This window comes from Triturus cristatus, chromosome 12, assembly GCF_964204655.1.
Source record: "Triturus cristatus chromosome 12, aTriCri1.1, whole genome shotgun sequence".
NCBI lineage: Eukaryota > Metazoa > Chordata > Amphibia > Caudata > Salamandridae > Triturus > Triturus cristatus.
Window position 1 is genome coordinate 524,747,424 of NC_140595.1, and position 14,090 is coordinate 524,761,513.

Below are 14,090 nucleotides of genomic sequence, written 5' to 3' on the forward strand. Positions count from 1 at the left end.
CTTTTTGATGTAAGGTCGTCTGAACTGATGGCAGCCGTATACCAAACTTTTCATATACTGAAGGGAACCACTGTGATGCTGTTTTTTTAAAATGTACAGAGATGACTGCAGGGCCGACGGTCAACTCTAAATTTGGCAGGTGGAGTATCCTTACTTCAAACTACACCAAACTCAAAATCAGGTCGTAAATCATTTTGGATATATATTTTGAAAGCACTTGTTTTATCTTAAAAGCCAACTAATTTTGAAGAAGTATAATTTATACTATGCATAATACAATGTAGAAATAATGACTTGCACAGGCTGGGATCTTGCAGCACTATACACAAGTCATTTTTGTCCCACTGCTCAAACTAGAAATCAATTCTGTGACTGTGGTCACACACACAGACGTCTGCAGTGATGGCATCAACCAAGTGAGGTTCGTAATGCAAAGAGTGCATTTCCCACTGATTACTGTACCTTACATTTCTTTTTTATTTAAAGTGCATGTTTTATTTTACCTGCTGCTAACTGGAGGACAAAACAAAATATTTACAGAATACTTAAGCAATGTCCCTGTCTCCACTCCATGGCACTTAGGATCACAGTTTCCATAATTTTTTTAAACACTACTACCACACTGCATGCAAATGAAGACGGTCTGGAAATGCACCAGATAAACAAGGCTGTATTTCAAGGGAATTCTTATTTACAAGTTGTCAGGCATTTGCCCCCCTCCCTCTGGAATACACCACGTACCCCGATGGGGGTGCACCAGTGGCGTAGCAGGGAGGGGCGGCCTGCCCTATGCGGCACAAGTTTTGGGGGCAGCGACCTGTAGCCGTCACAGGGTGGCAATGAGGAAATCGCCAACATCCCTCCCTGCTCTCACATGCGGATGCTGCGGGGGGCAAACACAGGAACTGTCATGGATGGCCAAAGGTCTAGCTACACCACTGGGGTGTGCCCCACCGCTCTGCCCTAAACCATCACCTTTTTGAAGCTGCCAAGTATAGTGCCATTGGGTAACCACCTGTGATGAAAGATGTCAAATCTTTATTCACATTAGCATACCCTTGACAGAGCATGTTGGTTTTAGATAATTATATTGTTTGTAATTTGTCACCCTTCAAAAATGCAACAGCGCGTCGAGTCAAAAAGACTGAATAGTGTAACGTCATCAAAATGTGTTAAAACACCTTGGCTTAAATGACAGTGAAGTATGTTTTTTTAAGGAGGTTATAACCCCATAAACTAATGTCTGCCTCTTTTTCCCGCTTGCTTTTCTTGCTGACCACAGTAATGTCGACACCAAGGAGCTGTGTGGTGAGTGCCTTTTGCTTTCTACTCATTGGTAATAAATCCATCCTTCATGTTTTGCGTTTGCTATGAATGAAAGAGATTGATCGCACACAGCACTCGCGCGAAACGCGGTCCTGTCGCCCTGTTGTAGCCCAGAGCCACAGAGAGGCCTTTGCAGCAGGTGTGTCAGTCACATCCATCAAATCCTGGCTTCTTTATTGGCTGCAAGTAGTGGGCAAAGGCTCATGGTGTCGGCCATTTTGCTGAGTTATATAAGTTTATGATGCTGAATTTACAATACGTACCCCCCAGTTGCGGCACTGTCAGCCCTCCCACACAGAAAGAGCTGAGCAGGAGCAATAGAACAGAATCACAACATTTGTTTTATACTTGCTCATGCGCCAATATATATTTGAAAATGCACAAGTGGAACGGTACTCATGGTGTTCATTGACAAAGGGCGCACGACACAGCAGTGGTGGCGCAGACGCATTCGCAAATGGCGCATTTGCCAGGGTTGGAAATAAGCAGAAGGGCGCGCGCTACCAGGGAAAGGCTAAACTTGACAGACACTGGTGCAGACAAAAAAAACTTTCATGTGCTCATACACACGTATTTGGATATGAACTAATGGAAAATTCGGTATGGTTTAGATTCACAAAGAGCTGATGTCGGTACCAAAAGTGGCATCTAGTTAGAAGGACCATATTTTGAGAACCAAAAAATGGGACAAGCCGGAAATAAAAGTAGGACTAAAGCATTTAGTCTTTCATCTATATCTGGCCTGTCCCGGTTTTTGCGAAGCCCTGTGAAAATAAATATATATCAAAAGAACTCCGCCTTGCAATCCCGTATGTCAGGAAGGACGAAGACAGACCCAAGCTGCTGTACAAAAGTCTTTATTGTTCCGTTAGGATACCAAGCACCGCCATGACGCGTTTCGGCATCAGAAAGGCCTTGATCACATGATGCTGAAAAAAGCCATTGAATTTAAAGTGAACAAAGTTAACATCACGTGACTGTGGGGCCAATAGATACGGAAAACATACTTATTCGTGACATTGCATGATTTAGACAATAGTATAAAATACCGTAAAATGCATAGCGGTTGACCAATTGGCTCATGGCAAATTAGAAGATATATAATATTAATATTAAAATCTTTGTAATATTGTTAGTATTGGGCAATGAATAAACATTGGTCCTCCAGATTGTGCAAATCAAGCAATAGTGCAAAAATAGCATGTGCAAATTAAGCAAGGTAAAGTCACTTTGGCCCCGTAGTGAGGCTGGAGGCATAGAAGACATATGGCCTTGGGGAACAGTGACAAAATGCCAAATGCGTTTATCAAAGTCATAACTCCCACTAATAAAACAGATATAATCTGTATTGCCTCTTGTTGTATATGCTAAAACATCAGCACATAAGTAAAACAATATAACCCAACATAATTAGTGCGATTGTCATCTTGAGTAGCATACACTGGATAGTTCCAACAAAAACATGCCATGGATCTAGGTATAAAATTGCTGTAAACCTCCCAACCGCAAATGTATTTCAGCTTTACCCAAGGTGGTTGCAGTTCAAAACAGTGGTTCATTACCCCCTATAAAACATAGAATTACCAATAGTCCCCTTAGAGTGGCATAACCTGAGTCAACAGCTTAGGCAATGGCTCATATACTTGTGAAAACCAGACTCAATAGTTGACATTGGTAAAACAAAGTGCAGAAGTGCTCATAAAATATAAACAAATCCCGGTTAGAAAACCTTTAAAAGTACTCATAAATATTTATTACATCATAAATATCTAAAATATCCACCCTATATACTGTATTCCTTGCATATACATTTTAGAGGGGGAAACGAGGGTATGCCTATCATAGTAAAAGATCTGGACATCCCTACCAAAAAGTTTCAATTCTTTGTCTATATAAAAGAGGGGGGGTTATTGCTGTTCAGTACCACTGGAAGCTGCCACTTTAATAAGCCAGACTAATCTGCCCTCTTAGTCGCAATTCATGAATATAAAATTTAAAAAAAAGGGTGAGGAAGAGAAAAAGGAGTGAAATGTGAACGACAAAAATACCAAAATGATTGGCACGATACTGGAAAAAATGTTAAAAATGCCACCACAATCCTGTGCCCTCTGGATAACCCGAATGGTTAAATTCAGCAAAGGGGCAATATTATTTGACATGGTACTAGTGGCTATGATACAATTGGCATAAGACTGGAAAATTTCTAAGCGAAATTAGAGCCAAGTGAAGAAATCTTCACTTGAATTAAGACCGTTTGGAGTTTTAGAATCAAATTCAATGATGTATTTTGTTTCTAGTTTTCTGAGCAAGGCTTCACGGTCACCACCAGGGCGTAGTGGGGGGACCGCATCCACCACAAAATAGCTCAGATGGTCTAAGCAGCTATCATGGGTCTCTTTCAAATGTCTAGCAACTGGATAGGTTGCACCGTGATTACTGATAGCTCTCATGTGCTGGAGTATACGCTTGTGAACCTGCAGTTTGGTGCTACCAACGTATTGCAGGCCACACGTACACTCCAGCACATAGATCGCATAATCAGTTTTGCATGTCAGTTTTTTGGAGCTGACTATAGGGACATCATTAAATGGGGTTTTGTATGATGTTTTGTTTCTACCCAGTTTACAGGCTTTGCATGAGGCACATTTTATGAAGCCTTTAGTTAACTGTAACCAGGAATTGTTGGTAATAATTTCTGGACTGCTCTTGACAAGCATGTCATTCATTGAGCGTGCTCTACGAAATGTGATTTTGGGAGCTTTGGGTAGAGTGTCACCAATAACGAGATCCCCCCGAACAACCGATCAGTTCTTGTTTAAGATCACACGTAATTTATTATGTTGGCGATTGTATGTGGTAATCAGTCTGGGTGGCCCTAGGGTGTCATTAGGTGTTTTGGGCAGGTCAGCCTGTTTAGTGTTTCCACACAATGCAGTGCCGCGAGTGATGGTGTTGGCTTTCTTGTTCGCAGCATCAAGTACGCTAGCCGTATAGCCTCTGGCTAGAAAACTCTGCTTGCTTTCATGCTGCGCTATACTGCAATCATCATCTGTACTACAGATGCATCTGATGCGCAGCATCTCACCATATGGGATGCTGCGTATCAGATGGCTGGGGTGATGGCTAGTGGCATGCAGCACCGTGTTACCTGCTGTAGATTTGCGGTGTAGTCGAGTCTGCAACTGGTTATTATTGATGTACACTTCTACATCCCAAAAATTTACAGATACCTCACTGATCTGTGATGTAAACTCCAGATAAAGATTGTTTACATTAAGCTCTTCAATAAATAAGCTGGCTGCTGTCTCAGATCCCTTCCAAATAAGGAATAAATCATCTGTATAACGATACCAAGCTATGATATAGTTGTTCATGATGTGACCAAACTTAACCTTGAGGACCTGCTCCTCCCACAGTCCCATATGCAAACATGCGTAACTGGGGGAGAAGCATGCCCCCATAGCTACTCCTCTCAATTGCTGGAACACTTGATTTTGGAATAAAAAGTAGCTGTTATTCAAACAAGTCATAACCATATCAGACAGCATTCTGTTGTGTTGTAACATGTAGATTGGTTTGGTCCGTAAATAGTAATTGCTCTGTCCCCATCCATGTGGTGTATACTGGTATATAGAGCAGTGACATCGAGGGTGATCAATAAATAGTCATCTTGGCAAGTTATATTATCGATCTTTCTTAAAAAGTCCCCCGTGTCCTGTATATATGAGGGTAAAGTGTTGACATGCTCTTGAAGAAAGAAATCAATATATCGCAAAGTATTCTCCATAATGCTGTTTTTGGCAGAGATTATAGGTCTCCCGGGAGGTTTGTCAGGGTCTTTGTGGATTTTTGGAATCAGGTAGAAGGTAGGAATTACTGGGTAGTTGACTTTAAGAAATTTGAATTCATCACTACTTAGTAGCCCAGCACTCTTCCACGATAGTAATTTGGTGTTGAAGTCATTCCATGCCAATTTCACAGTCTTCCAATCACCCCGCCTATAGCACTGGCGATCATTCAGGTGTTGAAGAGCATCACCCATGTACATTTTCCTCGGCCAGAGGACAACGTTTCCTCCCTTGTCTGATTGTCGTATGATCAAATTGTCATTGCTTTGTAATTTCTTCATTAAGCTGCTATAACAGTTGTTTTGTTTACGACTTTTTTGTTGGGCCTGTCATGTAGAAATATCCAATTTTTTAAGTTGGGTTGTCACCAGTTCATTGTAAATATCAATGTTGTCATGCAGCATGATGGGATTGAATGTGGACTTGGGTTTGAATCCTGTCAATCCAGGCATATCCAGTCTGGGCCCACTGCCGCTGCTCATCATGATATTGTCTATAGCCCCTTTCCTATGCAGTTCCTGTAAATCATACATTAACTCGTAATCATTAGCTGTGAACAGCGATGGACTACCACTGTCACATGGCATAGCCACTTGGACTATAGGTTGTTTGGTTTTATTAAGTAAATGGAATTTTCGCAGTTTTAATTTGCGAGTGTATACAAGTCAATGCGGGTTTGTGCATAGTTGAAATCGTTGGGTGGGCAATAAGATAAGCCAAGGGATAAAATTTGCTTTTCTGCTTTTCTGAGATGCATGTCCGTTAGGTTGATTATGGAGAGAGATTCATTTGAGGGGCATATCATTTGCGATTCCATTTCCTCTGTTGTTTTTTGTAGTGCGGCTTTCCGCTGGCATCTGTTTTTGTAACATTTTCTGCGCTCACGGCGTTTAAGATTGGTTCTTTGAGTTGTTTCTGAATTTGAGCGCGTGGTCTTAGGGTTTGTCTGCGATCCTGGCGCAGGCAGTCCACCTCCTGTGCGAGTGTAAATTTTGTAAACCCCACTCTTGAATTGGTGGTTGCTTGATCCCCATCAGACTCGCTTCCCGGGGCTGAGCTTAAGTCTGATACGGAAGTCGATGCTTGAACTGTGTCCTCCATATTGGGTCATTCTGTTGATGTTAGTGTCGGGGTCTTAGCCCTTCTCAGGGAATCGAATTTTTTCCGCAAATGTAAAGATTTGCCCATTTTCTCTGAAACTTATATACTTTCTGTTTTTTTATGATATCTTCTTCTTTGGCCAAACGCACATGCATTTCATCCCGATATCTTTTTTCCAATTCTGTTGCACCCATTTTAGAGATTTGATCATTTAATTCATTGATTTTAATTTCTAGGGAAGCACGGTCACTCTCCGCAAATTTGATCAAAATCTTGACTAGTCTGCTTGAAGAGTCTAAATTACATTCTGCCCATTCTGCCAGCATATTAGGATCGGGGTTCTCGTAGCTCGAGATATATATATATATATATACTCATATACATATAGATATGTGGAAGACTTTTAAACGTGTGCGTATGTATGTATATATATATATATATATATTCACACAGAATCCGATATTGGTAGAGGCTGTCATATAGGGCGGTCCTTGCTCAGGGTATCGGAAACCCTGCAACATACAGCACACAATTTTCGTTGTTTCAGAAAAAATGCAAGGACACCTTGGAAATGCAGTATAAAGATAATACTAACTGCACCAGCAACGAGTTTCGGCTTACGCCTTGGTCACGCTAAAGGTCAAGCAGTAACAGCATCTTTTTTATTTCATCAGTGCACTAGACATAGGAAAAAGAAAATTGCAACAAAAGAGCAACCCTGATAGCCAATTAAGAAGCACATGGCTGGCACAAAGAAAAGGCTTTTACAAATGTAGACAATGCAAGGTCTGCCAGCATGGCATCAACAAAACCACCTACACTACACCATTTGGCAATCAACAGCATATTATTAACAAGAACTTAACATGCAAGGCAGACCATGTCATTTATGTACTTGAATGCCCCTGTGGTTTAAGATATGTGGGCAGCACTGAACTAAAGAGGCACAAGAGGACACAGCAGCATATCAGGGCCATTAAGAACCAAGATCAGACCTACCAGTGGCACGGCACTATGGTGAAATACACAAGTCCGATCGCAAATAACTTAAATACTATCTGATTGATGCTGTGCCAGCCAACAAGAGAGGAGGCAACAGAGAGAAGGCCCTGCGCAAGTTAGAGACCCGATATATACTTGAGTTAGACTCCAAACACCCAGGGGGACTCAACACCACTGAAGATCTTTATACCCAAAGGTAATATGGGTTCAAGGAGTGGGAGTCATGGTCACAGACAAAACAATGATAAACAAGTATTCACACAATCCTTGAGGCCATGTCAGCACGTTTAACCATTAAGCAGCCGCCACCCCACTCTTAAACACAGTCAGTTTTAAATTGATATTTTTAGCTTTTTTACACTTTGGTAGGAAATAGCACACACACGTTTACAACTATTTTATGCACTTTGAGTAGTCAATAAGTTTACATTCGGAATCAGAGGTTCATATGCTTGCACTAACCACTCATGGTGTCATAAAAGAGCAACACTGACTCCATATTATTTACAGTGCTGTATTAGGCGCAATTTGCACATTTTTGTACTATACAATTATTTTGTTTTTACGGTTTTTAGTGGTGCTTTTAACAATAGAATCATTTTTATTGAACAGCAACTAGAACTGTCTTTTCTAAGTGTGGGTATTCAAACCCACATGGGCACAGAATTGATCCTATACCAACATAGCCATGAGGAAAATAACAATGAAGTTCGATCATGTATACTGTATTTGTGAAATTTGCACATGTTGTGATCCACAATGAGGTTGTCTGTTGTGGTAATATCCAACAATTTGCGCTAACAGCGTCATGAAGAAATTATCAATGACGCTGCGGGAGCAGTACTGTATTGGCGAACTTTGCACAAATTGTATTACACAACGATGTTGTTTGAACCAATATGTACCAAATTGTAAATATGGAGTATTTTGTTTATGCCTATGACTACTGATGTTGACTGCACAGGTCACTTTAAGAATTGGTTAAAAAAATGGTATAAAAAGTCAGTGTGAATTCTGATGCACGTCATGTGATCATGGCCCTCCGGGGCTGAAATGCGTTATGGCTGTTAGATGTTGACGGAATAAAGAAAAGTTACCTACACCTATTTTTTGGTCCATGCTCCATCCTGTTTGAAGAGGTTGCAGGTGGAGTGTTCCTGATATATATATATATATATATATACAGGCATGCATTTACAATGCCACATTTACATAACATTATCTATGGCAGGACCTCCACTGTTATCTATGCCCCCAGTGCTTCTCCCCACCCCCAACTCCTCCTGACGGAAACCGAATAAATTGCTCAATTTTTTCACTTTTCTGAAGAGTTCGTATAAGGAGAGTGTACCTTCCAATTCTCCTTAAAATTGCAATTACATGACCTTTAGCCCCAAAACCGGGACATTTATGCAAAATGAAGAAATGTGTCTGGACACTGGAACAGGCCACCGAAACCCGGGAGTGTCCGGGGAAAACAGGGACATCTGGTCACCCTACATCTGGTGCATTTTAAAAGTGGCGGGGCAGAAAGCTTTGAGATGAACATAAAGTATGTGCTTGCTTGAATCAAACATGGGGGAAAGGGCTGCAGGAGGGGTTCTGCCCCCACAAGAACATGTTAGAAAAATAGTTGCAAATGATTTATTTCAGCATAACTTTAAAGCAAGTGTGCTACATTTTTTTAAACAAAACAAAGGGGCAAAGGGACTCCCAGATGTACACCTCTTCACTCACCCTACACTCACACAAGCATAGCGCTCAGTCTGTACTCACAAGGGCCCATCCCTCATCCAGTGCATTGACCCCCCTTACCCCACACTCATGAAGGCATACTACTCATACAGTCACACAACTCACTCTGCGATCACACAGTCACACCATTCACAACATTTACACAGGCACACCATCCACCCTGCACCAAAACCTCAAATTAACCTTAAGTGAAAACTGGTGCAAAGGTAAATGAGTTTAAGGAACAAAGAAGGATGCTATGAGAAGTAAACAAAAAGGGAGCTTAACTAGATTCCTGATAAAAAAAGGTTTGCATTTTAAGAACATTTTGACTTCCAATATTTTTTGGGATGGCTATTTTGTTTGTGTCGATGGCTCTCAGGAATATGGATTAAATTTACGCAATTAGCAGATTACACCTAGCCAATTAATATGACAAAAAATCCGACTCTCTAGACAAACTTTGTTTGCATTTGGTTTCCATTTCATTTTCAAAACAGATGCAGTAACCCTTCTGAAAGTGTGCCATTTTCAGGAAATGACTCACCATTTGATTACATTTCCAACATAGCATTTTAAATATTTGAACAATGAAATATGCATGCGACTATGCAAACACACAACACAAACTTGCTCTGAAGCATGTATATGAGCCTCAAAGAGAACACAACAGAAGCAGGGTTTGGAGGGATTAAACATTCCAAATGCTATCCTGTGGACTGAAGTATAAGCTCATGCCTTGTCCGTGTGATAACTCTACAAGTCAAAGCACTATGCACTTTGTTCTATTCTGCACCTTATATAAAATTGTGAGGCATACATTTTTAGCTCCATTATTAAGAAAAATTTGCCCCTGCGCATACATTAATGGTTTTAACTTCTTGCACTCACTGGCCACCCCTGATATCTGCATCACTGTAGCCAATTACATAAAAGTTTCTTTTTTATTGCTTGTCCCGTTTCCTGTTGCTGCTCCCCTGTGGCCCACCCCCTCTCCATTCCCACCCCCGGCTCCCAACTCCGCTTCCTGTCCCCCTCCCCTATTTAATGGCGGACGCTGGCGCGTCAAAGGCAAGCCCGTCTGCGCCTGTCTGCGACCCGGCCAGTGCCAGGGACCCTGGATCTCCGACCATCCACCGCTTCGACCTAGCCGCCCTCCTCGCACTCAACCCTGGAAGAGACAGTAACTGCCAACAGTCCATGCCAAACACGACCCAAGGCCAGTTCTCCTGACGCCAGACCTTCACCACCGCCCCCGCCGCCAACACCGCAGACGCCCTAAGGCCCATCCTCCTCAACGTGCGCTTGATGCACAGACACGCCGTAGAGATCTGGAACCTCCTGGACACCCTCACACCGGATGTCGCCTTCTTTACAGAAACCTGAACCAACGCCTCCTCCGCCCTGGACATCGCCATCGCCATCCCAGACAGTTACAAGATCCAGAGGAAGGACTGCCCCAAACCACCCGGGAGGAGGACTCGCCATTGCACACAAAAACTCCCTCCGCCTCTCCACCGCGAGCGACACCGTCCCCACCGTCGAACACCTTGTTGTAAAGGCTTTCTCCTTTTCTTGGTTACATGTCCCTGCATCTCTGTGGGATCTCTAGTGTTCTAGAATGTCAAGTGACTGTAGGCTAGAGAGGAGAATGTTAGAGTCAGTGTGGTGATGAACCTGCTGACGGTTGGGTGGATGAGCTGTTAACCTACAACTTAGAATAAACCTACTTGAACTCACATTCTAAGCATCTGCATCTTTCTTCGTGGGAAGAGGTTACTTTGCAACACTGGCGACGACTGGGATCATCATCAGCTCAACTCCAACCCTCAACTACATCTTTAAGGCCAATCTGTTTCATTTACTGTGAAGAGGACTAAACTTTCAAGTAAGAATGTTCTTTTATTTAATACTCATCACAAAAGACTAGTGACAAACTACTCAACTTCAACTCTGCATCGTGGCCTCACCGCGCTTTAATTTATTGACTTAAAAAAAAAAGAGAGGAAACGTTATATTTTTGTTGATCTTCAAACCTTCGGGTGTCTCTCTAACATTTAAATCTGTTTAGTTCTACTGTGTTGCCTTTTCAACCTTTAGTGTCGGTTTGCCAGTAATTACACGGGCCAAATTCATTTTAAAACTCTCATCATACGTTTTTCTGCTTATTTAAAGTTGAATGTCACTTACTTGTTTCTCCGTGTTCAGCTCCTCCATTTTCATGACGGTGACGCCTTACGTCTGACGTGCCCCGCACGAAAACACTTCGCATCCACAGCAGCGTCATACAAACAGAGGCTTGGAACGCTTACTAAATTCTCGCGCTGTGAATTTTCATCGCGCACACTATTGGCTGATGAATACATGATTGCTAAGCAACCAGTCAACAAGTCTGTCACTCGGTCTTTGTCGTCTCACCGATACTGTGCTAAAAACAGATCTTACTTCTTCCGTTCGATCAGCTGGATGGTAGCTGATTAAAGCGTGTCAAACCGTTGTAAGGGCACAGCGCTGATGCGCACAGCTCACAGCTTACAATATTCGGTTGAACGTGTCAAATTACTTCGGTGTTACAGCGCTGACACGCACAGCCTCTTCATTGTCAACTCTTCTCGGTTTGCTCAGCTGGTTGGTAGTGGATCCACTGTACACCTACACTGACACACACAGTTTCAATTTACATGAGTGTGTCAAATGACTCCGGTGTTACAGCGCTGACACGCACAGCTACATGCTTGTCAGTTCTTCTAGTGATTTCTACTTGCAACTACACTGACACGCACAGTTCCAAGTTTGATGATTAAAGCGTGTCAAACCGTCTTAAAGGCACAGCGCTGATGCGCACAGCTCACAGCTTACAATATTCTGTTGTGAAAACATCTCAGCTTTTTGTATTGCTCTTTCGGGAAACAGTACTTCTAGTATTTTATTGTGTTAGTCTCACCACATATTTTTATGATAATGTGATAAATGTATTAGGCTCATCTTACATACCAGATACGCGCATTGATATCCTTATAGCTCAGTTAGAGCGTATCAAACAGCATTTTCTGTACATCCATTATTATTGATAAATAACATACTACTGAAATATACAATATACAAACATTTTCTAAACTTGGGTAATTTACAATTGTTCAATTTCTTCAGCCCAAATTAAGTATATTCTAGACTCTCAATTATTATTTGTGTCACTTCACATTTTCATTTCTCTGTTCTCATTTTGACCTTACAAACATCTAATAATGCAGAACGCAACAGCGGCTCCATTCTTTTTGCAGTCACCAGGTGACCCACCTATCAAATGGTCCAAATGGAAAAAAGTCTTTGAGCGATATGCTCGTGTGTGTGGCACCTCTCTTAGTGTTGAAAGGAAGACGGCTTTACTCATGCACTGTCTTGGTTCGGAAGGGCAGGATGTATTTGATCATCTTCCGGACGTCCCTGATGGTGCTGCATCTGGTTTGAACGAATTTGAACAGTGTATTTATAAACTTGATGCACATTATTTACCAAAGGTCAGCACCATTTTAGAACGCTATCATTTTGGTAAGCGTATGCAAAAAGAAGGTGAAAACATAGAGAATTATGTAACTGATCTTAGGCGCCTAGCTTCCTCCTGTAAATTTGATGTTCACATGGAGGAAAGGATACGAGATCAGTTCATGCTGGGATGTGTTTCTGAAAAAGTGCGTGATGAACTCTGGATGAAAGATGAACCATCTCTAGATTAAGTTTTAGTAGTGGCAAAGAGGATAGAACACTCTCTACAATGTGTAACAGAGATCAAAAAAGATCTCAACAAAGATCTCAAGAAAGAAGTTTCTGTGGTCAATACAGATGTAAACTCAAAAGCGAAAGACTCTCAAACTAATTCAAAATTCAAACAAAAAACTAGTAATAAGTCTCGAACCAGTCTTAATAAAGAGAATAAGTGTTATAGGTGTAACAGTACTTCTCACTGGGCCAATGACAAGTCTTGTCCTGCCTTAAATGCTGTGTGCTCTTATTGCAAAAAGAAGGGTAATTTTGTCAATGCTTGTAGGATCAAAGGTTCTAAAAAGAGTGTTAGTGAAGTTTCTGATGGAAACGTGTCTGACCAGCATGATTTCGAGTGTGGACAGATTGTAGTCCAAGTTGGTGGTGATGGACCACTAGACTTCATTTCAGTAGAAGGTCAAAAAACCAAGGTATTGTTTGACTCCGGGGCAAAGATTACCATTGTTTCGAGTAAATTCTTTGATGACAATTTGAGTGGGAAAATTAAATTATTAAAGCCTGACATTCGTCCAACTGCATATGGAGGTGATCCCATTGAACTAAGAGGGTATTTTGATGGACTCATAGAATATGAGGGTTGTTTTACTGCAGGGAGAGTTTATGTCTCGAAGAAAGGAGATAGCATCATCAGCTGGTGGCATCAAAAAGATTTAGGGATCATGTTAGATCCAAATAACTCTCCCCCCATCATTCTCAAAGAGTGGAAAGCTGTTGAATCTGTTGATGATGCATCCTTGCAATCTCTTTTAATAAAATATTACCCACAGGTGTTCGGGGACAAATTAGGCTGTCTTAAAGGCTATTGTCACAAGATTAAATTATCTCCAGGTTCAGTTCCAGTATCTAGTAAGGTGCGGAATGTTCCTTTTACTGTCAGGGAAGACACGCTTAAGGAATTAAACAAACTTAAGTCCCAGGGCATCATTGAGGAAGTAGAGGGGACATCATGGTTAGCTCCGGTAGTGGCCGCTAGGAAGGCTGACGGATCCCTGAGACTTTGTATTGATCTCAGACAACTCAACAAGTGTGTACTTGTGGACAGGTATCCGCTGCCAAACATATCCGAGTTGTTGAGCATGGTAGGTGACGCTAAGATTTTCAGTTCTATCGATCTTACTTCGGCATACCACCAAATTCTACTTGATAAATCATCAAGGGATTTAACAGCTTTTGTCACCCCCTTTGGAACATTTAGGTTCATAAGACTCCCGTTTGGTTTAGTTTCTGCTGCCTCGGTCTTCCAGCGTGTTATGGAAAAGGTTTTAGTTAACGTCCCTGGGGTCTGTGTATACTAGGATG

At 41.7% G+C, this 14,090-nt stretch overlaps 1 protein-coding gene across 1 annotated transcript in view; it reads left to right on the plus strand.

The window, feature by feature from the left end:
* NECAB2 (N-terminal EF-hand calcium binding protein 2) overlaps positions 1–14,090 on the plus strand; it is a 1,135,462-nt gene that overhangs the window by 480,324 nt on the left and 641,048 nt on the right. The window contains exon 4 of the mRNA XM_085637926.1: positions 1,283–1,308. Coding sequence (XP_085494052.1) covers positions 1,283–1,308 — 26 coding nt within the window. The remainder of the gene's footprint in view (positions 1–1,282; positions 1,309–14,090) is intronic.